The sequence below is a fragment of the Stegodyphus dumicola genome, chromosome 12, assembly GCF_044657685.1.
Source record: "Stegodyphus dumicola isolate Sdum_Otavi_A_Nest chromosome 12, ASM4465768v1".
NCBI classification, from domain to species: Eukaryota; Metazoa; Arthropoda; class Arachnida; order Araneae; family Eresidae; genus Stegodyphus; species Stegodyphus dumicola.
The window spans coordinates 62657386-62683830 of record NC_140779.1 but is presented as its reverse complement, the minus strand read 5'-3'; the positions used below and the strand labels follow the sequence as shown (position 1 = coordinate 62683830).

The 26445-nt window shown below is 35.3% G+C and overlaps 1 protein-coding gene across 1 annotated transcript in view; it reads right to left on the bottom strand.

The window, feature by feature from the left end:
- Window positions 1–26445, bottom strand: part of LOC118190290 (uncharacterized) — a 162294-nt gene that overhangs the window by 26678 nt on the left and 109171 nt on the right. The window contains exon 5 of the mRNA XM_085827770.1: window positions 13099–13260. Within this exon, the coding sequence (XP_085683896.1) occupies window positions 13099–13260 (162 nt within the window). The remainder of the gene's footprint in view (window positions 1–13098; window positions 13261–26445) is intronic.

Below are 26445 nucleotides of genomic sequence, written 5' to 3'. Positions count from 1 at the left end.
GACAAAATTATTACGTATATTATTGTTAAAGGTTCTTTACGTGCACAGTGACATAGCTAGAGGCATGGCGGAAAAAGTAATTCGCCACGGAGGACACATTTTTGGGGGCGGTCGATTTCATGTGAAACGTCATTATAGGTGTTAGTGATATGGATCTTCGCAGTAGAAAGACTAACTGGGATTTATTAAATTGCAACAAAGTCCACAGCAGTTACCTATATAAGAGGCAAGAGATTCTTGTGAAGGACTAAAATTCTCCATGAAAGACTTTATTTCATATTCATATTCATGTTACGAAAGGAGCAATGGCCCGTATTTCCACTATGCATACACCACATAAGGCAGCTATCTGTTGTTTGGGATTTGACCTTAAGCCAAACTACCAATATTCACCCTCTTAATGCAATCAATCATTGGTAAGATGAAGGATCAGAAAGATGTCGAATTATGATACGAGTATTGTTTTCACTGTTGACAAATTGATTTAAGTAGAGTATTGTTTTCACTGTTGACAAAATATTCAAAATGATTAAAAAGAGACTTCAAAAGCTTCACTTTCTTGCTATGCCTACCTTACTTCATTGAAACTTTTGGATCGAAAATACAAATCACAATTAAATTATGATCTTATTGACATAAATAAGGACTGAGACAGAATTTTGCTATTGCTTGGGAAAATGAAACTGAGAGGTGGAAGGGCAAGTAGCATTGAACTTTTACTTTTACAATTTATTTTAAAATACAGTTTCGAAAACAAAATTCCAAATAATGTAACTGCACTTCGATTTTTCCTCACATTTCCTGTAGAGTTCAATTGTTATGAAAGGAGTTCTAGACAGGAATGTGTTAAGAAGCACCCAAGACTTAAAAACGAATATATCGTATTTAATAATAATATACTGTCAACAGAAGAGTAACTGGAATAATGAAAAAAATCTTTAGAATATCATCGAAGATTTTACTTACAGAAAAAACAAGAAAATAACACTTAAAATGTTCGAATCAAGTTTCATTTCAAACATTAACACATAACTTTTGTTTATTTCTCTTTAGGTTGTTGTTAACATTTTATACATTTGACATTTTGCCGTGCATTGAGAAGAGTGGCAAAAACGGCACCTCCGAGAGATAAAAGGTTTAGCTACACCATGCTGCGATATTATGCGTACATAAGAAATGCTGAAGCATAATTAAGATCAAGAGATTAAATTTTTTATTCGCATCCGAGCAGCATATGAGAAAAATTCTACATAAAATGAGACTGGAATGACACATCATATTGCTTTAAGAAAGAATCAGACAGCATATAACCACTTACAAATGAGGAGAATTCAGAAAATAAGTTACACTTTTTTACTGCATATCCATTAAAAATATATATATATATACTGAATGGCGCACTACGATACATTACGACACAAACTTGCTATTTTCCAAAATAATTAGTTCTGATCATAGTCAGTTCAAGTCTCTGTACTATGCTTAAACTGCTGGAATAATTTGATTTTGTTTGGATATGACAAGCCTTATACAGCTCCTTCATTTCACGACGAATTTCGATACAATAAAAATGTTTTGCCACAGGAATCATAAGACTGTTCTTCGAAATTCAACTTTGGAAGTTTCAGTTAAAGAATCATTTTGCTTTCGTGCTACCATATTCACCTCAAAATGGTATTTCAATAAACTTATTTCCATAAAAAGCCACGGATATACACTTTTTTCTATGCAAGCACTTCTCTTGCTACGCAATTCTGTCATGTGACCGCGACAGTTGCCACTTAATTTTCGAAATCTCTGCGTAGAAGTTAATAAAATGTTTCTCTATATTTGGAAGTATTTCATTTTCTTCAGTAGTAAAAAATATTATTTCAAAATCCATATGTAAACAGATGTATGTGTGTGTATGATTATGGCAAAGCCTCGAGGGCTATCTGCCTAAGGGGAGGGATGCCTTCATGGAGGACTTTCTAATGGAAACTGGCTCGTATACACGTTACACATGGGGAAAACCTCGAAAACGCCCGTGCAGCCAGCCCGTTCGCGGGATTCGAACCTCGGACCGAACTACCAGTGTTCAGCGACTTTACCGCTCGGCCGCTGGTGGGCCCCGTAAACAGATGTAAGACCCTGCTTTAAATTTCTTTACGAAAATATATTAAATGTTTCAAGGGGAAAAATTTTTCAAAATAATGAACAGCCCTTTACAGGAAATAAAAATATACACTGCATTCCGAAAAATAAGTTATAATTTCCCTTACAGAAAATTTTCAGATACTCACATGAAGTGGGGTTGCTTAATAAGTTGAATAAACGAACCACAAACTCGTGTGCAAACTGTGAAGCATTTTTAAGGGTTCTACAAAGGAATTCTGTTACAGTATTAAACTTCAGCTTGAGAAAAGGAAATATATAGAATGTAATTTTAGCGTTAGTAAATTTATCAAAAAAATTCTACTAATCAAATATTTTAAATTAGAAAAATTCTATTTCGCGAGAAGAACGCTATTTTTTTTTTTTTTTTTTAAATAAATTTCTTCTTTGGGAAGCATTTAGTTTTCGCTCATTTCGAAGTTCGAGTCATAGAAATTCTGTTACATAATCTGAGCATCCCAACATAAAACATAAAAAAGTTCTTAACATCTAGAATCTTGACCCCTACGGATAATTCAAAAGCAAAATCTCTTCAGATATTGGCATCGCTTATTTTACATCGAAGAGATTACCAGCAAAATCCCCCGAATCTATATTTGGATCGTTGATCCTTCTAAGCCCCCGAACAGTGAATGAAAATCCATTCCAAATATCGATCTTTGATTCACTTTTCTGCTACAGGCGATATTTCGATTTTCCATTCAACAACTCTGACATTGCTGAATAAAATCCTGTTAGAGTTCTGCTGGAGAAGGCTCACACAAATACTCATTTCACTGTTTCGTTTAATGCTGTAGTTTCTAAGAACGAAAGCATGTTACAGCACTGGTGGAAATCTCAAGGAAAGATGAAATAAACCAGAATGTAAAACAGACAGCATGTTCTTTCACAACTTGTTCCATACTATCGCTTATTGGCTACTTTCATCCTCTTGGATGCAGTTCCAAATATTTTATTACAGATTTCCAAGGATTTTAGCAAAACGTTTTCATATAGGTTTATCATTTTCTTTTCCTCATTTTTATTGATTTCATTCCATTTAATATTTAATTGGTTCTTTTTCCAAAAACTGGGATGTCTTTTGTTTCATTTCAGAAATACTAGCTTACCAGCATTTTCGGTTTTTATTTTTTTCAATTTGGAAATTTTTTATTTATGGAAAAATTATCTTAAAAGTTTATTTTCTGTTTTTCTCTTGGGTGAATGGCCTTCTTAAATAATTTAATTTCGTTTCCTTAAACTTTAATCTAAAATCTAATTACTTTTGTTTTACAATAATCCTTTTAAGCAATCTTGCCATTTCTTAAGTTTAACATTTACTAACTGAATATTAATTTCCCGAATTATTTTAACTAGCCCATTTGGTGTATTCTAATTTTGTACTGTTTAATTTTTGTACAGTATTATTTGTTTAGAGTTATGTCAGAGCAATTTATATATTGATTAGAGAAAACAGAATTTTTTTACTTATTCTATAGCGTTCATTTTTATATATTTATTAAAAAAATTTAATTACTGTATTTTTTATGTTAAATTAATTTAAATTTGTTTTCTGTTTGCACTTTTTTGCACTCATCCAGATAAAATTCAGAAACTTGGCTCTGTTGAAAACTTTTTGGCTGCTCCTTGAAAAAGACCAAAGAATTAACTAGTTATTATATTATATTATTTTATTGTTTTGCTTTTGTTTCGGATTTGATTTTTTTCTTCCTGTCAAACAGTTGGCCACCTAGTTTTTATTTAATTGGTATCTCTCGATTATTTAATTAATTTCGCAGGATGCTGCGTTACTTTAATGAACAATAATCTTAATTTTGAGGTTTCTTTACTTATGTTTATATATAATAGGGGGACCGGAAAGTAATGTCGCTTTCTTACATTAAATTCAAACGAATACATTTTTAAAAAGTTTTTATTTTAAATCAATAATATAATCACCCTCGTTATCAACAACCTTTTGCCATCTAATGTGCAGATTTTGAATTCCGGACAGATAAAAATCTATTGGTTTTTGAGTAAAATATCTCGAGAGGACATTTTGGACATTATCCAAATTTTCAAATTTTTTGCCACTAAGAAAATGTTGTAGGTATCTGAATAAATGGAAATCCAATGCTGCGATATCGGCCGAGTATGGTGGGTGAGTATGGCATTACCTCCCACTCCAATTCATTAATTTTTTCCAGTGTTCGTCTTGCACAGTGCGGTCTTGCATTGCCGTGTTGCAGAATAACGCCTTTTCTGTTGACAATTGATATTTTTCGAATAAAGATTGGTTCACTCCATCCAATTGTTTACAATAAAAGTCTATTCTTTTTTTGTCTCCACTAATCAAACGATCAAAAAACGGTTCTGTATGGTGCCGTTGAAGCAATACGTTGCATGTGATGGATAGGTTGGCTTTGTTCTTTTCGGACAGATTATGGGGGACTCAAACACCTGCTTTGCTTATTTTTCCAGTCTGTTTTAAATGTTTTTAGATGGTCGACCAAGGTTGGTTAAGAGTGTTTGACATGGATTTGCTTCCACTTCTGCCGTTAGCATGTTGTTGTCGACATGTACAGAAACGACATTACTTTCCGATCCCCCTATTATATATAATAAAATTAAAAATACATAACACATTCAAGTGAAAAAAATTTAAGAATATTTGCGGTATTATTATAATCAAATAAAAGTTGTTTCTGACCCTATATTTACATGCGCAGTCTGGTCGGCCAAGGTTTTCTAATGCAATATTACATGAAATTAGAGAAAGAGTTTTGCATATAACTCGCAAAAATCAACAAATCTGCTAGCCGGGAACTTGATATTCCGCAGACAATCATACGACATGAATTTTGTGAAGAGGTGTGCAGAAGAAACCACATGGTTTGCAGATGATGCAACATTTAGAGCTATATGATGTTACGCCAAGCGGTAAGAATTTTATAATCGTAAGCAAGAAGCATTGAAAGACGACAAATTTTGGCGTCCATCTAATATTCAATGACGAAGCGACGTTTCGTTTGCATGAAATGGTAATATCCACGTACGGGTGAAAGAAAAATGCTATGTTCTCAAGAGAAACGAGATTTGACAAAACTAAACACCCCAATTAATTATGCTTACAAAAACATAGCCATTTAATTCTTTTCACGTTTGTTGCCTTTACATTAATTTTCTTTTACGACTAGATTAAAGACCAAGACCAGCAAAACTTTGTTGCTGTATCACATTCTCGCAGAACTTTTGTTACTTCATTATTAGCCAACAGGATTAAAAATTTGGACAGGCAATGGAAAATCTGAGAATGCAAATTACTTTTTTCATGGTCTGAATAAAAATATCAGTAAGAATATTTGTAATATTTGGTTTAATTTTTAATATTATTAAACGAAATTTCAGCTAACTTAGATGCAAAAAGAAAAAGATTTCACTTCGATTATACTATTCTTTTTTTTTTAATGCCTCTTATAAGTATTCTTAGGATTTACATGATGCTCCTTTTTCTCACCAGATATTTAACAATAAATAAATAAATAAATAAAATAAAATAAAATAAAATAAAAATAAATAATTTAAAAAAAATCAAAAAATCATGCGTGAGGGAAGGGAGGAAACACAACAATCCGAGTAAGCCATTGTTTTCTGTAATAAAATATATGAATGTGGGTAACAAGAGAAAAATCGGTAAAAAGGAGTAATCTTGACTTCAAGGTACTTCCAACTTTTAGAAATCAATACCTAATGTTAAGACAATACATTTTTTTCCCTTTTGTCGTCACTATTTCTGTTGACGTATGTTACTTCAGAATATGGATAAGGAAAGCGATAAGAATAGCTTCCGGTGGAAATGATTATTTTGCCAGAGACAAAAATAAAGGGCTGATCAGACTGCAACTCACATGATGGGAAAATTTAGAAATTTGATTGTATTTGGGGCTTTAGTTACACACAGTACTTTTTAAGAAGTCATCTAAACATGGTTTTAATTATAATACTCGCGACGAAATCTTATGGAAGACAGCAATTATTTTTCTTCATTAAGCGACGGAAGCTTATACTGAATTTTAAATTATCAACTTTCTTCTAGTTAATAAAGCAGTAATGTAACCAGAAATTTGTAACAGAACTTGGGCACAAATATACGGGTTATGCTATTATAATACCTAACAACAGTTATATACAATTTTCTTGTACCTTTTAATAAATAATTACAGAACCAAGCAATTCGAAAACATGTAGGAGTAGAATAAACATTGTACCCAACTTTTGAAGTAATATTTTATATCTCTTACACATGCCACGAAAAGCCAACCAATGGCTGGACGGATAAAAGGTCGCTGGATAGTGGTAGTTCGCTGGATAGTGGTAAGTTCTTGCACATAACTAGGCTGGTTACTTCTAAATGTTTTCGCATGTGTAAAATGAATATAAGTCAATTTTACGTATAATTCATCTACGAAGGCCTTCTTTCCCTTAGGCAGATAGCTTTGTCATAATCATATAAACCAAGCCATGCACGAAAGCGCTAAAAATAAATAGTCAAACCAATTATGGTAAGCTGAATAATTTGGAGAAGAGTTGCACGTCAAAGAAATAAACGACAGTTGTAGGTAAGCAACAGGCCTATGTCAACATTATTCAGGACTCAAATAAAGCCAGCTTATCTATTAATGAGTAATTAAACCAATCATTCAACATCGCTACTTGAAGATTGTTTTAAACGTTCTAAATTGGACTCTGATTTTCAGCAAATTGTCTTAAAAAACGCTGTCATGTTTTTAAGCTATACTAACACTGGATACTCTGATTTAAAAATGTCATAGAAAGCGTTCGAAAACTGTTTTAAATCTGGAATGTGCTGACCGCTTCCTTTAACCGGGATAGTTGTTCCATCTATAATAGCCAAATCAACGTGCAGCAGAAAATCGAAGTTTGGAGAAGATTGCTGCCTAGGGTGGTGATTTAAGTGATTATTCCTAAAGTGAAACTAGCACAGTGAGCAAATAAAGTCTGGAAAAAAACTTAGAATAATTATTAAAAACACAAGAGTTTATGCGCTGTGCTACGTCAACTCGCTCAACATCCTCCTTGCTCGCAGAATAGTCAAAATCGATTCGTGGCTGAGCTGCGGTTTGTTGACCACTACCATAGAAGAAAAACCAGATAATTTCAAATGTAATTTCAGGAAACTTGCGTGAACTGGAAAACTTTACTCGCAAACCTGAAAAAGGTACCATAGTAACTTACTACGTTAGCATAGTAAAAAATCTGATGTGTACACCACATGACTTCCTTGTACGGAATATTAAATTATACGCATTTTTTCTTGCATTTCATTTAAACTTATTGGATTGAATTAAATCTACTTCGCCGACAGCGCATAAACCACAATAGAATAGAATAAATGCATTCTTTAAAATTCACTCTAGTATTTGTTTACCATAGCGACACTCCGGTGCTAGATTCACTTAACAGTATTAATAATTATATAACAGTTAAATTATATAACGGAAACTAAGTTAACTGTTATATAATCCAATAATTATATAAAAGTTAACTTGTATATTTCGTTCATATTATAACTCAAAATGCACAAAATTTATATCATTTAAAGAATAGAATTATCTAATCGTTGCCACATGTTCTATTCAAATACTATAATAAAGCTAGAATGATGTATAAAAGAAATTAAGCAAAAAAAAAAAAAAAAAAAGTTTTTCACAGACGATTGAGTATTTCTCATTTAATTAATAAAAACTAAAAACATCTATATTAAAAATTACGAAGTAAATCTCAAACACTTATTTCCTCGAAAAAATTCCAGAAAGAATTAAGCATGATTTAATTGGCAATAATAAATGAATGCATTATCTTTGTTGTTGGGAAGCTAAGTTTCTCTAGACTGGCAACAAATCCACTAGTCTCCTGTTTCAAATGTAAACATCAATGGCCGCCATAATAAAATAAAAAAAAAAAAAAAAAAAGAGCTTAGCGCCAGTTAGACAACTTTAAAATTGTTGATAACTCTAAAAATATTGCACACAGATTTACTAAAGGCATAAAAACCTTAACCGGAAGATAAAATCAACATAATACAATCATTTTTAAAGCAAAAAATGTACAATTTACAAACATATAAGGGTAAATAAACTGAGATCACTGAGCCGGGTAACAGAGTGGATATATAAATATATTTATATACGTTTGGTGCGGCCGATTGCAACCAAAATACGAGGTGCACATCTACATGTTATAGCAGTCCCTATATACAAAATTTGAACGTTCTGAGACTACTCGTTTTTGAGTTATGCGAGATACGTACGGTACGTACGTACGTTCGTACACACGCCACGAAAAATTCTCTTCAGAATTAATTTTAAAGCAGTTTTATAATTTTCTTGAAGGAAAAGAGCATTTTATTCTATCCTTACGTACAGATATCACGCAAAAACATCATTAAATTGCATTCGATAGCGGTCAAAATGGATATTTTCGTTGAAATATGCTGCCTGAAACTTTTCGCGATTACAATACTTCCTTTTTACTTCGTACAAGGAAGTAAAAAACATGCACGAATAAAATTATTACTCTAAAAAATAACCAGCTGGCTCTAAGACGCTCTTGAACGCTAATTTACATCTACTGCTTCAGGCAGATTTATGCTTAGGCAGTGCATAAGTCTTGAAAAAACATTAAAGACTTCATCAACAAAGAAGAGAAACACGCCAAAGTAAAATATAAAATTAGGCAATTTCTTGCCTTACATTTTGCGTAGATTTAATGGAAACTCTATCGATTTGAGAGGGAACAGGTACAGGTTCCTCTTCGTAAGGAGGGGAGAAAATATATTTATATATATATATAATTCTGCCAGTCTTATCTAAGTCTATATACTAGCTATGAGGAACACAGCTAGTATAAGACAGTAAAGAAAGCATTATTACAATTGCTGCACGTTGGCCATCTCAAAGAAGAAGGCTGTTTGCTTAAAATGAAAATGTTTTTGTGAAGGACTTTGTAAGGGAAACTCGTTCGTATTCATGTTATGCAATCGTAAAACCACAGAAGTCCATGCAGTCAGGCCGCCCTCCAAGAATGGGAGCCGATTCGAATTATCAGTGTTCAAAAATCGTACTCGGCCACCGGTTCAATACGAACAATTCAATGGAAACGTAAGCCCGGAACCTATATGGATCGATAACTCGGTAAAGTTTTGGTACCTGACGAATCTAAGAAAAAAGCAATTTGATCGAAGCAATATAGTACTTTGGTAATGTTCTGCCCGCAAATCCTAAATAGGTCTTCCACATGCCTTCTCAAATAGAAGTTCTTTAGAATATCTGTCGGACATCCAGTTCGAAGCAGTTCAACAAAATAATTTAAAGAAACAAGGAATTAATCTGCTAGGAACACAGCATTTTGTTACCAGATGATTACAAAACACCATTAGAACTTTTGTACTGTTTATCGTTCACTCAGTATGAGATATTTCACGGCACATGATGGACCAACAACTGTGAGTCTATACTTCCGATCGTATTCCTGAAAAGATCTACATATGTTTCCGTATTACGTTTCTACAGCAATTAGTATGTACGTACATTACAATTACTAAAAAATAATAATTATGCATTAAAAAAGATATTCTATACGATCGATCTCATTTGTGTGCTATAAAAACGACAACTATTTATTTACAAAATAAAGATGTATTCAAAAAGAATGCCAGTCCTCTCATGGAACACCCCGCAAAATAGTATACGCTTCTGCTAAAAAAATAAGCAAGAAAGACCCGGAATAAAACAAAAAACTATTTAATGGATATGAATGAAATAGATCCAAGAGGTTGGCGTGGCATTACCAGATCACTCAGCAAAAAATAAAGCAAAGACACATAAAAACACGTATATTACGACCATCGCGAAAGACAAATGGGTCGGAAGAATGTGCAATGGAAACACCGCGCTAATAACGGGTACGATGCCCTCTAGCTCAAATACATGTTTGACAACAGCGAGGCAAGCTGGCAAGTGTCTTTGCTCACTTGTTGTGGCAATAACGTCCATTCCTGTAGTAAATGCTCGACATTGAAAATGCAACACCAAGAATGAGTGGTCAGAAAGTGATGAAATTTGGAAAAAAGACAGAGACAGCAAGCAGCAATAAGTGATCTTTATTTCAATAGAATACAGAGTGAGAACGGCGTCGGCTCAAGTAGGATGTAGGACCACCGCGGACAGCGATGCACGAGGAAACCCGTCCAGGCATAGAGTCAATAAGTGTGCGGATGGTGTCCTGAGAGATGGCTCTCCATTCCCTTTCAACCGTTTGCCACAGTTCGTCTTCTGAACGAGGCAGGGGCAGAGTCTGCAAACGGCGTCCAATCACATCCCACACATGTTCGATTGGTGACAGATCAGGAGAGTACGGTACCTTGCATAGCATGTTGCAGATGCGAGCACTCTTATCCTGCTGAAAAATTGCATTAGGCAGCCCCTGAAGGTAGGGGATTGCCACCGGCCGCAGTACATTATCCAAGTATTGTTGGGCCGTCATAGTGCCCTGAATACAAACTAGAGGTGACCTGGAATCGTAGGCAATAGCGCCCCAAACCATTATGCCACGTTGTAGCGCGGTGGGGCGTTCCAAAGTTACTGCCGGATTAGATCTGTCTCCACATCGACGCCCCACACGTATGCGGCGACTGTCACCGGATAAACAGAAGTGTGACTCATCTGAGAACACGATGTTTCGCCATTCCAGTCCGGCATCATCCTAAACGTTGGCGTCTATGCTGTGGGGTCAATGGCAGTCTTCTTACCGGATGCCGTGAGTGCAGGCCACGTTCAACCAATCGACGGGAAATGGTTCTGGTCGACACGGGAACATCGAGGCTATCTTGCACACTTGCGGGACCGCCACAGCTTGTCGGCGGATGCGTCGATCCACGAGTGCTGACGTCACTCTGGCTGCACCTGCACCCCTCCTTCTTCCCACATTTCCTTGTTCAAACCATGTTCGCCATAGCCGATGCACCGTGATCGCGTCCATGTGGGTATTTTGACAGCTGCGATTTGACGTAAGGATCAACCCGCACTTCTTCTTCTTCATACCCCTCGTAAAATCGTCTATCCGCTGGAAGTGCCTTCGATGACGGCGGCCTGGCATTCTCTCCTATTACACGTATCCTCCGGGACAAAAACCAACTTTCTTCGATAATTCGTCTGGCAGAAATAACGACACGAATATTTCCCATTCTACACGTTCCTTCCCTTATATCTTACTTCACGTGCGTCGGAGAGCTGCGCATTTCACATCATTCGCATAACTCAGTGACGTGCGTCTACTCTAAAATTTGCATAAATTTCTGATCACTCCTTCTTGGTGTTGCATTTTCAATGTCGAGAAGTGAATGTTGGAGCTCGTGGAGGATGCCTAGAGGCACACTGCGACCTGTTATTCGTTTTCCTAACATGTCCCACATATGCCCTTGTAACAGTTTTAATATCGTTATTAATCTCTCGTGCAGTTCAAATAGATGAATAATAAATAATGTACATGCCGCCATTTTTTTAGTGTAAAATGAAAAAGTTATTGCTGTGTTCCATCATTGGAGTTCAAATTGCTAAAAAATATCACACCCTATGGGATTCAGGTCCGGTAATCCAGCAGGCCAGGGCAGATATGGAATGGTGTAATTCTTCAGATAATTCCACACCACTCGAGCTGTATGCGGGCAGGCGTTATCGTAAATAAATATCACGTCGGTAAACATTGCAGCAATAAAATGACGCATACGAGGGTGTAGAATTTCGTCGTGATATCGGACAGCTGTGATAGGATCATCAGGAATCTTATAAAGGTCAGTGCTCCCGTTCGTTATTATTACAACACGTACAAGTAAGCATCCTCCTTTGTAATCGTCTCTTTCGACGATGTTTGGCATCTGATAAAGTGTCCCTGGCTCTCGCCTTGTCATTGCACTTCGGGAATCGTACTGGATGTTAAATCCAGACTCTACACAAAGAGTTCTACACACGTGACCACTGCTATGGTGTCCGATTGCGATGTTCTTGGGCCCATTTCAACCGCGCTGTGACATACGGTGGGGACAAAGGAATACAAACCACAAACCATCGGGCATACAATCTATCTTCAAACAGTCACCGTGACACAGTTTGGAGGAATATGGGCCGTCCTGCAGCAGCAGATAGATGGGACGCCAGCTCTCGTACTATTAGTGATTTACGGCGCATTGCACATAGCAACAGGAAATGATCATCTGCCGTTGTGGTAATGCTTCGGCGTCCAGATCCATGTCTTCTACAGGGTTTATCCTTTCGGTAATGATTCCATAGTCTGTTGACACTGCGATGCACTTTCAGCTCTCTCGCAACACTGGATCGTCTTGCACTAATTTGCAACATTCCGACAGCCCTGCAACACATTTCATCGTGCAAATGCTGTCTTCAGCTACCTCGGATTACACGGAACTACTGCTGCTTGTAAAATGACGCATAGGTCTCATATACCCCTTTTTTAACCCTCTGAGCGACCAGGGTTTTCGCTAAGAAAGCACAAATTTCCCAAAACTACTATGAGAACAAACTATTTTTTTGATTTTAATGTAAAAACTCTCCTGGTATTTCATGCCTTCATTTTGTGCACTTTTGATATATTGCCTTAATTTCTTTGACCCATTTTAATATGCATGTATATATATACGTTCTTACAGATATCACAAAAAATATTCTAGGCCGTATATATACGACCTTGCCGCTTAGAGGGTTTTAAGTCGTTGTGTGACTTTTATGCTAATTTTGGTTGCCTATTTGCATTCGGTGATGCAATCTCTCTTCCATATGTAAACTATTTTTTGATTCCCGTTTTTACATTCGTCCGTTTTCTTTAATATTTTTAAATATCTAAAAAATAATACTTTAAAGAACATTTTACCTAAATCAAACATCCAGAGTTCGGAAGATGAGCCGCGCAAATCTTGATATCCACCGAAAACATGCATAGCCCCGTCGAAAACGACAGCTGAGTGTCCTCTGCGTCCAGATGGCTGATGAACAGCTGAACCACGAACATGATGCTTCTTCCACGTTTGAGAATCTACAACAGAAACAAAATGATAAGATAAAGTTAGAAATCCAAACTGCACCGATCTTTGGAATAAATTAAAAAAAAAAAAAAAATTACAATGGTAAAAGAATGTAATCAATTTTTCAAATTCAGTTCAATGCTTATCGCAATATGTAAACTTGAATATTCATATACACATATATATTTTTTATTTCGAAAATTTTGGAAATAAAACCGGTGCTACTTTGGTAGACGGTTGCACGGATTTTTGGCAATTTACTTTGTTGGCGCGGTTTTTACAATCGTCAGCCATCTTGAAAAACACTGTTTTTACTTATTTTGCGCATAGTAAAGTATTCGAAACTTTAAAACAATAAATATCGTTAAAAATAATGGATCAATATTTTTGTTGAAAACGTTGTTTTTTAAGATGGAAGGCAAATGTAAATAAATACATTTATTGCGAGTATAAAATACTGAAGTAGGGTTAAATTATTACTTTCATATAGCTATGAAATAGAATAAAAACACAGCTATAAAAACATTGCGCCAACGTTTAATTGGATTCAAATATTACTTAAACTGAATATCGAATTAAAAACCATCATACCAAATTTTAAAAGAATTAAAATATTACTTAAATTCAAATACTTTAAAATAAGTAAATAAGTACACTAGAGCTAAAATGACAGCAATTAGAAGTTTACTGCCGGTAAAAAAGGAGGAATATTTAATACTTTTTTTACCGTTACAGCGGTTATTTCTTCCACCGTAACCACAATACCATATACGGCCGTCCTCAGAATCGGTTCTTTTAACGATCTTCATCTGTAAACCACATTTCTCGCACTTGATTGACGAAGCATGTAAACTTGAATATTCATATACACACATATAGGGTTTATATAGCGAGGTTTCCTCCAAAAATTTTAAATAAATTTCCTCTGACTCTTGTAACAATTTATAAATAAATCTTTGATTAGGAAAGCCAAGTTGGCCAAAATAAGGTCTCAAAGGACAATCTTTTGATTCCGATACCAATAATTCTTGGTACTTAGCAATAACAACATTAATCCTTGAAAGGGACATATCCGTTCCCTATGAAATCTAAGGAATTCGAAAAGATGAATAATAAAATTTTAAAATGGCGCGGTAATGCACAAATATTCAGTAACCTATCAGGGTTACAGCTCGTTAATGCACAAATATTCTGTAAACAATCAGGGAGCTGATTACATCACGCATAGAATTAAAATTATTTAAATAATCATACATAATAAAATCATTTTAAAAATGCAAAATTAAATTGTATTTTAATATTTAACAGCCATAAATAATGCTTAAAACATTAGATTAAAGTTATAGATATTAAAACCAATTACTTTTAAAGCAAGGTGACGTCACTGATTACATCACCCAAAACATAAATTTATATAAAATATCATAAACAATAAAATTTTTACTTCAAATAAAATTAAATTGCAAAATTAAATAAATTTAATAATTAATAAAATTAAATTACAAAATTTAATTGATTTTTAATATTTAGAAGCCATAACTAATATTTTAAACACGGAATTTATGCATAATAAAACGCATTATTTTTAAATAAAATGACAACAAAGTATCGGTTACCATAAATAACTTGTCGAGCTATGGGTTTACGATAAGTCGTATCGCTCGCCAAAAAAGAAATCGCCAAAATCTGTGCAACCGTCTACGAAAGTAGCACCATTGCTTTCAATTTTCTAGCGTGTACTAATACAGCGAATGCCTTCTCAGAATCGATGCAAATGGTACGGCCACACTGGGCGGCATAATTTAGGAATGACAAAGATCGCACTGCTATTAACATATTATTTAAATTTCAGGTTGCTGATATAAGACACGTATGTTTTTCAGAAGGCAATTTAGAGAAAAGATTCTTATAGTTGGGCCAGTGAAATATACAGCTTATGTTAAATGCTCTATTGGGCATTTCATCGCATTCTCCTTCAATATTTCATAAGGAAAAAGGTTAACAGGATCTCACAGGAAAGAATATCACTTTACAAGGAAATTAAAGGCATAGAAATTTCAGAGAAGTTAGTGTTATGTTAAATTATTACGTAAAATGCTGTTTGTTGTTAGTAAATCGATATTTCTAATACCGCTAATGTTAAGGAGACGCTAGATAATTTCGAAATTGTGAGGCAGGATTTCAAGAAAAATGCATTCGCTACTAAGATTTTCAGGTCATGAGACCCAACTAATTCAGAAAGAGGGAGGAAAAAAGCAACGGTTTCCTTAAAAATTATCAAATAACTCGCATAAACCACATGACCAGTAAAACGTGAAAGAAATTCAAAAGTGAAAACACTTCTGATGTTTTCAGTGCGATTGTCTTCGCATTTGCGGCTCTCATGTCCGCAGTGAAAAAAGTATTTCGAGCCGTAAATAAGTAAGGCGATTATTAATGGAAAAGAGACGTTTATTCTGGCGATGTTGTAAGGATCTTAAGTTTTACTAACGTTTATTTTATTTTAAATCTTTACTATCACTTCTTATTTTCTACTTCCGGCCAGAATTAAAAGCGTTAACTTATTTATGCAAGTTTGTCTGGCGAACGCCAAGTACTTAAGTTGTGTCTTTTTGCCAAGCGAGAGAGAGGAAGGAGTTAGTCGAAGCAGGCCGCTTGCCTCAGAAGTTTTACTCGGTTGCTGGTTGCCTTCCAGGCCAGAGGTTTAATCCTCGTGATAATTTTAAACGTATTGTAGTGTTAACAGTTCTCTGTACTACAAACGGCTTCCTGTTAATATAAGGCCAATCTTCCATGTTTATTATTCCAAAGTTAAGTTAGAGTTTAGTTAAATATTTTATATTCTTACGTTACTGCCGCCCTGGAAGGATTTGGTTACATCGTCCAGACCATGCGCGCTTCGATGAAACCAGAAGCAACATTTAATGGAAACTCACCGGTAACCAGTTTTTTGGAAAAATTGGATGACCACTTCATGCTCTACTCTGTGCACGAGTTTCAAAAAGTTACCTTAGTTACCAGCGCTTTGAGGGGCCAAGCGCTTAACTGGTTCAAATGTATAGGCAGAAGTCTCTTGGGTCAAGCAGGAAGTCCCACCTATACTTACGAAAATTTCAAGACTGCCCTAGTAAAAGCCTTCCCTGTCGTAAGGGATCGTGCGAAATTAGAAACGGAACTTTTAAGCATATATCAGCAAAGAATCGAAAATCTCTCAAGCTTTATTTTAAGAAAAATTCACGTCTTCAAACTCTTGTATGGAAACCGTCCGGATCCTGAGATAATTCAAGTGATTTTGCCGAGGTTACTTCCCCAAGTGCAAGACTTTATTGAATTAAGGAATCCGACTACACTGGAAAAGTTATTTGAGCTAGCAATCCAGTTTGAAAGTAGAAGAACGGCGGACATTGAAAGAAGACGCCAATATCAACAACGAAACCAATTTGGTGCGCCAAGACCACAGCAAAGTCAAGCACACGGCTACGGAAGCAAAGCGAATCAGTGGGCAAGGAAACCCGAGCATTCAAAAACAGCCGGCGAACGTCGACAGTTCAATAGCAGTCCAGGAAAAAAGTCTCAAGGCCAGTGGAAAAAGAAGGAAAGCATGGAAATGAAAAATGATTTAAACTAAAACGGATTTCTGCTGACGGGAGGGTGCGGAAATCCGAAGGCCAAGGAAACCCCTTTTCCTTCAAGTTAAATACAGTAATGGTGAAAAATTTGACTCTTCCGAAGATTGAAGTGTTGGTGAATAATATCCCAGCCACCGCACTCCTGGATACAGGCGCGCAGTGTTCCTGTGTGGCAGAAGATTTTTTTAGGAAGTATTTTCGTAAATATCGCATATATAATTCGGATAATACGACAGTGTTAGCTGCGCAAGGAGAAAGATGTAAGTGCATAGGTAAATTACCGCTATACATCCGTATCAAGGACGAACAAGTAAAGGTTATGTTTTTCATAGTAAAGAATCTGAAAGCACATATTATCTTAGGAATAGATTTTCCTTCAGAGGCACAAGCAACGCTGGATTTTAATGAAGCGTCCCTTAAGCTGACGATGAAACCAGTTCGAGAAGAAAAGGCTGAACCGCCGATGTTAAACCTTGACCACCTGCCTAATGAAGAGCAACGAAGAATCCGACAAGTGGTAAGTGAATTTGCTTCGTTATTTAGTGATATTCCAGGATTTACTTAGGTTACTAACCATTGTATTGACACCAGAGATTCAATGCCAGTTCGCCACAAAGCATACCGGTATGATAAGAATAAGGAAAAAATTATAGAATGGCATATCACCGATATGCTACGTAAAAAGATCATAACGCCCATCTCAAGTAGTTATGCTAGCCCGGTGGTTTTATGTAAGAAAAATAATGACTATCCATTGACACATCCAAAAAGGTGGAGATTCGCGATTGACTACCGTAAATTAAACTCCATAACTAAATATCCGGTATATCCGTTACTTATTATTGAAGAAATTCTAAGGAACATAACATCGACCAAATATATGACGACTTTAGACTTAACGACTGGTTATTTTCAAATAGGGGTTAGGCCTGAGGACGTGCCTAAGACTGCTTTTATAACCAAGTCTGGCACTTATGCATTTCTGCGTATGCCGTTTGGCCTTTCAGGGGCACCGGCAACATTTCAGCAATGTATGGAGATTGTGTTAAGGCCTGTTCTTAGAAAGTCCACATTTATCTATTTAGACGATATCATTATTACTAGTGATAATCTCGACCAACATGTACAGGATTTAAGACTGGTGTTTTCTTTATTAAATGAGGCCGGTCTAAAAGTTAATGTCGAAAAGTGCAAATTTGCAGCCCCTGAATTAAAATATTTAGGTTACAAAATATCTCAGAAAGGAATCGAGACAGACGAATCAAAAATAATTGCTGTACAAAAGTATCCGACTCCAAACACGGCGAAGAAGCTCTCTTCTTTTCTAGGACTTTGTTCATATTATAGGTCCTTTATAAACGATTTTGCAGCTATTGCTGAATCATTGTTAAAATTAAAAAGGAAAAAGGCAAGATTCTCGTGGACGGCCGAAGCCAATAGTGCGTTCGAAAAATTAAAGCAAGCATTAACGCAAGCCCCTGTGTTGAAATTTCCTGAAAAGGATGAGAATTTAGAAATTTCAGCGGATGCTTCGGATTATGCGGTAGGAGCGGTACTTTCACAAAATCAGCAACCCGTGGCATTTTTTAGCCGAACTTTAAATCAAACACAAAGAAACTATTCCGCGACCGAGAGAGAGGCACTTGCAGTTCTGTTAGCAGTGCAAAAGTTCCGAGTCTATTTTGGAAAGGCGCCAATAACAGTGTACTCTGATCATGCGGCGGTAACTAGATTTTACTCAGGGAAAAACTTATCCCCAAGGTTAATAAGATGGGCACTCAAGCTACAAGAATATAATCTGGTAATCAAGCATACCCCCGGAAAGGAAAATATCGTAGCAGATGCCCTATCCAGAATTAAAATAGATGAAGAAGGTAATACTGTAAAGGTGGCAATGCTCACAGCATGTACAATAAATTCCCGAGAAACTGTAATAACCGAACTGGGTAAGGATCCTGAGTTTGGAAGAATTTATGAGTATTTAAAGGATCCTGAAAATTTTAGCCACCAAGATATTGTGGCGATAAGAAATAGGGCGGCCTAAAAAACTAATAGATGGAACTAATAGATGGTCTATTATTTTATACAAAAACTACAAATTCCAACAACGAATTTCGACCTATTATCCCAGCTAGTCTTAGATTAAATATCCTGCAGGAGTTGCATAACAGCCCTTTAGCTTCTCATGCTGGTATTCGAAAAACTATCCAACGCGTACGCGAGGCAGTCTACTTTCCTGAACTGCAAAAGTTAACAAGGGCGTATGTCCAGTCCTGCCCAACATGTCAAGCAGTTAATTATATTAATTTCCGCCCGGCCGGGTTTCTAAATAGTATTAAATCCGAATTTCCAAATGAAATAATTGGCATCGATTTATTGGGCCCTTTCCCAAAAAGTCACTTAAATAAAAGTCGCTATCTTCTTGTTATGGTTGATCATTTTAGTAAGTGGACCGAAATTGTTCCCTTAAAACGAGCCTCCGCGAAATTAGTTACTGATTCTATTTTAAATAAATATATTTTAAAATACGGGGCGCCCCTAAAATTTATATCGGATAATGGTCCTCAATTTGTAAGTAATGTATTTGAAGACATGTGCCAAAAATTGGGCATACGTCATTTAAAAATGGTCCCGTATCGGCCGCAATCAAATATAGCGGAACGGGTCAATAGAAATATAGTGAAAATTATCCGTAGTTATGTTAAAAATTTTCATAAAAGCTGGGATAACTATGTCAATGAATTTGCTTTCGCCCTTAGGACCGCAAAACATGATACAACGGGCAAAACTCCTGCTGAGTTATTTTTAGGCAGAAAGATTATAACGCCGTTAGATAAATTATTTTATGTGCAACAAAGAGCCCCAGAATTTAAAATGGGTAATACAGAAAAATTAATTAAAGAAGCAAAAAAGAATACTGAAGTAGCACAGAGAAAACAGAAGCTTTATTATGATATGAAACGACGGGGGAGTAACTTATAAAGTAGGGGATGAAGTGTTAAAAATTAAGCATTCACTTTCTTCAGCACCAGAAGATAAAACTGCCAAATTTTTTCCACGATTTGAAGGACCATATGTCATAGCTCACGAACACCCCCAGAATGAAGAAGGGAGAAGTTCGACGAATGCAAAGAAAGCCAGGAGAAATAACGGCAACTATAACCCGGCTTCCAAACGGAAGATCTACTCATCGGACAGGACTCTCCGCAGCAAATGTCGCCGAACTGCGGAAGGGCCACTAGCGGCGGAGGAAAAGATACAAGGAAAATTTGAACGGCCAGCAACGAGGTCCAAGCAGGAACGAGAAAAGTGTCCCGGTTCCGCCAAGACCAGCTGCCAACAAACGGCCAAGACCACAGGCAGAGGCGAAAAAGAAGGTATTCAAGGGTGACCGAACTGGAGAAAAAAGAAAGGTTCTAGAGGAAGGCACTGAAGGGCGAGACCGCACAAGAAGGAGGATAAAACAAACGAGAATCTGCGCTACCTTCCAGGACTGGGCTCAGAAAAGAATGTCCGAATATCACAAAGATAAGTAAAATTTTATGTTACTTTGCAAACTTAAGTTAATCTTTCATTCTTACTGCAAGTGGCAAGAAGTTTTACCTCATGTGAGGTCTACCTTTATCGCCAAAAAGGCGAGAAATGAGTTGTTACCGATTTTGGTATTATGTTTTTCAATTACTCGCGCGTAAAACTAAAGTTGATGCATAATAGGAATGTGTAAATACTTAAATATTGTAAAAGTTATTGTATAAATTTTATTTAAAACATTCTGGCAAGAAAGAAGTTTTAGTCTGAAAGACTTTTTGAAATGTAGTATTTCAATGTAGAAGAATTGGCACTTGCTGGGAAAAGAATAGAAGTTAACAATGTACTACTAATGTATGTTTTAAAATGCGTAAAATTAACGGCATGTTAATATGTTCTTATATACAATGTGAACTGTTATTTTAAATGTTAAGAAATACTATGATATGGTAAAAGTGAAAGTAATGAAAAAAAAAAAAAAAAAATTAAAACTTATTCGTGTGACTGAAAAAAGACCAAATCATGGTGAATATGTGTTAAAGGTTGAATGAATGTAGTTAGGCTCTCTGACGCTACACTTCAGAGTTAGCCTCTTTCAGAATAGTACCTCAGGGTTTAGAGTTGAAGATAGGGTGTGTTACGAGGTCTTGTGATGTTGAATTTTAACACGTTAGTGTTTTGATTGTAGGAGGCAGTGTTGAACACGTATACATAAATACATTCGTGTTTGGTGTTCTTTTACAACACATGTCAGAGAGCACGGGGAGAGATAATTAAAATTTAAGTCATGAATGAAATAAGAATGTTAAGAGAAATGTAAATATTTATGTTACTTGCCATTTCATTGTGTAACATTTCATTCAACTAGTTTTCCTTTCAGATCTCTGGAAGGAACCAGATTTGAATAAAAGCTCCTGTTTAGATGCAGTACAGATGAAAAATTGGTTGTCCAGGGAGCTGATATTGTAAAAAACATTTTTTTTTTTTTAATTTTCTAGTTTCTAGTGAGAAATGTTTGTAAAAGATTGGCCTCGCGTTAGATTCTAGAGCTAAAACTTTTCAACAAGGTCATTTTAGACCTCAGTTTCAAACTAATTAACTCTGGCGGGAAGTATGTAAGGATCTTAAGTTTTACTAACGTTTATTTTATTTTAAATCTTTACTATCACTTCTTATTTTCTACTTCCGGCCAGAATTAAAAGCGTTAACTTATTTATGCAAGTTTGTCTGGCGAACGCCAAGTACTTAAGTTGTGGCTTTTTGCCAAGCGAGAGAGAGGAAGGAGTTAGTCGAAGCAGGCCGCTTGCCTCAGAAGTTTTACTCGGTTGCTGGTTGCCTTCCAGGCCAGAAGTTTAATCCTCGTGATAATTTTAAACGTATTGTAGTGTTAACAGTTCTCTGTACTACATACGGCTTCCTGTTAATATAAGGCCAATCTTCTATGTTTATTATTCCAAAGTTAAGTTAGAGTTTAGTTAAATATTTTATATTCTTACGTTCAAACCACAAGTAGTTGGTCTCTGTATTCCGAAGTACGGAAATTATTGTAAAGAGTGAAAAATAAAGGGTTTTGTATACCCTTCCTGTGTATCCTGTCTACTTCCCACATTTATTGAACATAGCTTTAGTAAGCTCCCTGTTCCGAGTCAGGTCCTTGCATGTTTCCAAAGAAAGTAAGGCGGAACATTGAACCTGATAATGTGATAACGAATTCATATGCCTCTTATGAAACTTTAACTGGCAAATTAGTGTGGATCTGCTAACCGTTGGATTGCAAGTCTAAGAGCCTACCCCTTATCAGAATAAAGGCTAAAGCGTCCAAAACATTGGCTGAGTCCTTACGAAGGCAGCGGGAATAGATAAGTCCTTGATCCGGGACACTACATTCTAGGAAACAGAATCTTCAAGCTCCTAAAAATATCTGAAAATAATAAAGTTCTCCCGGAGAGAGTAAATCCCATTGCATGATCCCAGACGAGGAAAGATTTTCGGCAACCCGAAAGAGAATCAGATAAGACGGAAGGCGGAATCAGTGACGTAATTTTCAGAAAACGGATGATAAACTGGCTTTTGAGTGCATTAGGAAATACGAAGAAATTGAAGAACTGAGTCTGGAGTTGATTACTAACAAAACAACAGGTTCGGAGACAGCTTTGATTGAGTATTCATCAGAAGATTCAAAGCCGTTTTATCTGAAACGTTTTAGATCCTATTTGGGAAAAAACTAAGAAAAAGAGAGATTTCCCGGGGTGAAAACTGTGAGAGAATTCGCAGAATTAAAATGGGAGTTGATGAGTCAATCAGTGCTTCGTGCGCCTGATTTTTTTAGACAGAATCTGTAGTGCAATGTGACGCATCGAACGTAGCTTTAAGGTATCACAGCGTATCATTGATGAAGTGCTGGAGAGAAAATACAGCACGCTTTGAAAGAGAATGTGTGGTCATAATGCTTTAAAAGATTGAAGTTTTATGTCGATGGCCGGCCTTTTGTAATCCAAACGGATCACTGGTTTCTAGCACAGATAAATTCTCATTCTGGGGCGAATCAAAAGCTACTAAGATGGTCTCTATGGATCCAACTGTTCGATTGCAAGATCGAACCTAGTTGAGGAACCGCAAATAAAAATGCGAATGCACTTAGCCGCATAGTTAGCGATAAATGATCAATGAATCACTCCTTAGAAGTCAATATACGTAATTAATTTAAAGAAATTTTAAACACTCTGATTGTATTGAGTAAAACGCTTAATGTGATAAGTAAATGTGTTAGCATACTATATTAAATTCTTAAAAGTTGTAGTAATATTGTTAAGGCAGTACCTATTATAAAATGTGTATTGTCTAAAATTTCGATAGTACTCTGCAGATAAGCTGAATTTAGAAATGTGTAACTATCAGTTGACTGAGACGAAGCAAATTTTGCAAATTCTCAATTTCTAGGTCAAGGCCAGTAGAATTGTTAGTTACCTGGTATTGAAAATGATAAATTTTATATTCTTGCTTCAAGGCTATTAAAGCAGGAGCACTCTAGGGCATTATACTCTTATGTGTGGGTGATCACGATAAGGCTTCCCCTTGATTAAGCCGAACTGTTTCCTAAAAACTTATCTTGCTCGGAACGTGCTGTAAAGACAGTGAATTCTCATTTTTAACAGGCATAAGAGTGGTTTGTCTTGGAGCTTCCACGTGGTTTCAGAAATAACCATGATGATTATGAGAAATGTTCCTTTCAGCCAACCTTAACGTTACAAGATCAAACATTCCATTGTGCGCCAATACAAAAGGGCACGCGTTCTCAACAAAGAGGACTTTCACTTCTGGAGATAACTGTCGCCTTACCCGACGAGCTGTGTTAGACTATAGCAGGCATGGCCAAACTGAGGCTTGCGAGCCGCAGCGTCACCATCGAGATAGATAAGGCATGCGCGCTGAGTTACTACGTCACTGCTAGGGGACCGGTCTTCGCGCAGTTTAGCTTCCTTGCTAAACACCCGTTTTTCTAAATTTATTCTATGAAATTGGTATCTCATACTATAAAATCAGTCTAAAACAAAATTACAAGCGGCAATATAATGTTTTACAAAGCTTATACGAATATGAAATATTTTCATTTTCTTTTGTTAGTATTTATTTTCAAAACAAAATTATTTGAGAATGGTGTGGTGCTTTTAAAAGCAAATCATTTCTTTGAAGAAAAATTGGTTTTAAAATTCAAGTAGCTAAAATTTTTAATTTGATTTTTCTGCACTGTCTTTGTGTCTCTCGTTAATTCTCATCACCGCATCAAATTTTTTTGTTTCACCCACTACTTTAACAACTTTTAGTTTGCCAGTGGGAATGTTATCTCTCATTCTATAATTATTGCATATTTTTTATATCTATCATATTAATGTAGCAGGATTATAAAACATCAAACGAATGCAAGAGACTACTTAATATTTAGACTAACATTTAAATGCCTTATATCAGTCAGAAAATTTTTCTGAATGTAATAAATTACTAAATAGTCTAGTCTTAAAATTATTTCTTACTTACATATTGTATGTTAATCTGTATTACAGTTAATGTTTTCCTCTTAATGCTACATAATTATTCGACAGAATCTGTAGTTAAATTGAGATGATGTTTATTACATAGCTCTGAAGACTATCAATATTAAAATTCCAAATAAGACAGGAAAAAAGTTTTTTAAATAAAGTTATACACAATTTTTTTGAAAATATTTTAAAAATATACGAAATGCTTAAAAAATTTTTAGAAACTGAAATTTCTTGCAAATATTTACATCATACCTATTTAACTATTAGCGTTACCTCTGTAATGAAAATATTTTTTCTATTAATATCCACATGAAAAGAAAATATAAATCCTAACATCATGTTCAAAACTTTTCTGTATAATGTAAGCAATTTTTTTAACTTAACTTACATAGCTTTTGGTGGTGCCACGTACTCAAATTAAAGATTGTAATTTAAAAGATAACTAAAAAAATTGTTTTTAAAATTGCATTGAATTGAAATACAATGAAAACAAGTATGTCTACATATGAATTCAATTACTACTGCTTCTTCAATAACTGTACATTTTTAAGATTTCATTTTGCAGTTTCGCAATTTAATTACCTTAATATGAATCTTACATACATTACTTTAGAAACTTTTCTATCATTCTCAGAAAGATTTATATTGCATAACAAATTTTAAACAAACTGATTGCATGATAATAACATATATAAAAGTGAACAGAAGCTATATTAGCTAAACATATGCATTTAAGTTTCATCATGATAAAATGATATTTCATGATTTGCAAAAAACATTGATATTTAAATTTAAGAACACAGTACTCCGTCAAGAATCAATTTACTCTGCATTTGATATTCTACATATTATGTAATGAAATAAGTGTTATGCTTTTAACCCCTTAGGACAGTTATTTCATATAAAATTAGTTTCCAATTAAAATAAATAATCATAAATTTTGCTGACAATTTTTATATTACTAGTGTTAGTAATTATTACAAGGGATGATGCTTCAGATGTCAAAAGTAAACATAAATTCAATTCTTAAAACATAATAAATAAAAAATTACAACTTATAAAAGCCAACAAAAAGTTTGCTGAGAGTCCCTTAAGCGTGACGTCACAAGCCAGTTTCGTTTCAGAGCGCAGGCCTTATCTATCTCGATGGTGACGGCCGCACGCGGCTCTTCGACACCTTAACTGCGGCTCCAGTGCTACTTGTGGTCCTTTAGCCTCTAAAGTGCAATTTACTTGTAACAAACAATAGTTTAGCTTTCAAAATGTAATTGAATTTTAAAATATAACTCATACGATTATACTTTATTAATCACAAAATTAATTTCTAAATTGTGTAATGTATGTAGCCATTTAATTAATATCGGAGTAAAAAACAAAATTGCAAATAATTCTGCCAATTAGCATCACAGCCATGTTACTTTTGAAGCAGATAACGACCATCACAATAATTCTACCCGCAAGTAGTTGAGTTCATTTATAGTACAAGTACCAACTTCTGTTAAGTTAAAGTAAATATACAAACGCGAAGGCACATTAAAAAATAATCCTCTCTAATATTTTTCTCTCGGGTTAATTTTATTTCAGATAGTTTTTGCTTACTTTCCTCCTGTGCAATCACTTTTGCTTCACTACAATCGTGATCGAATGCCTTGGAAGATATGCTCTTCCTTGTAGGGTACTACACTTATTCAGTCCTTGAATGGCTTAGGTAACTGTTATTTTAAAGAGGAAAATCAATTCCACTCAGGGGCTCTTTCAGTTAGGGGAAGAATTTGCAATTTGAAGATTTTATGATAAGTGGAGTAAACCTGTCTGCTTGCATTTGGTTAGGATGCTTATCATAACTTTCTAACATACGGGTGTCTTTCAAAATTAATTCCTTATCTCTAAGCCCATCAAGTTATTTTTATGTAATTTCATTACAATTTTCGCTATCACACACAGTTATATGCAGCAGCTTACCCTTTTTCCACATGAAACTCCAACTTTCGAAATAATT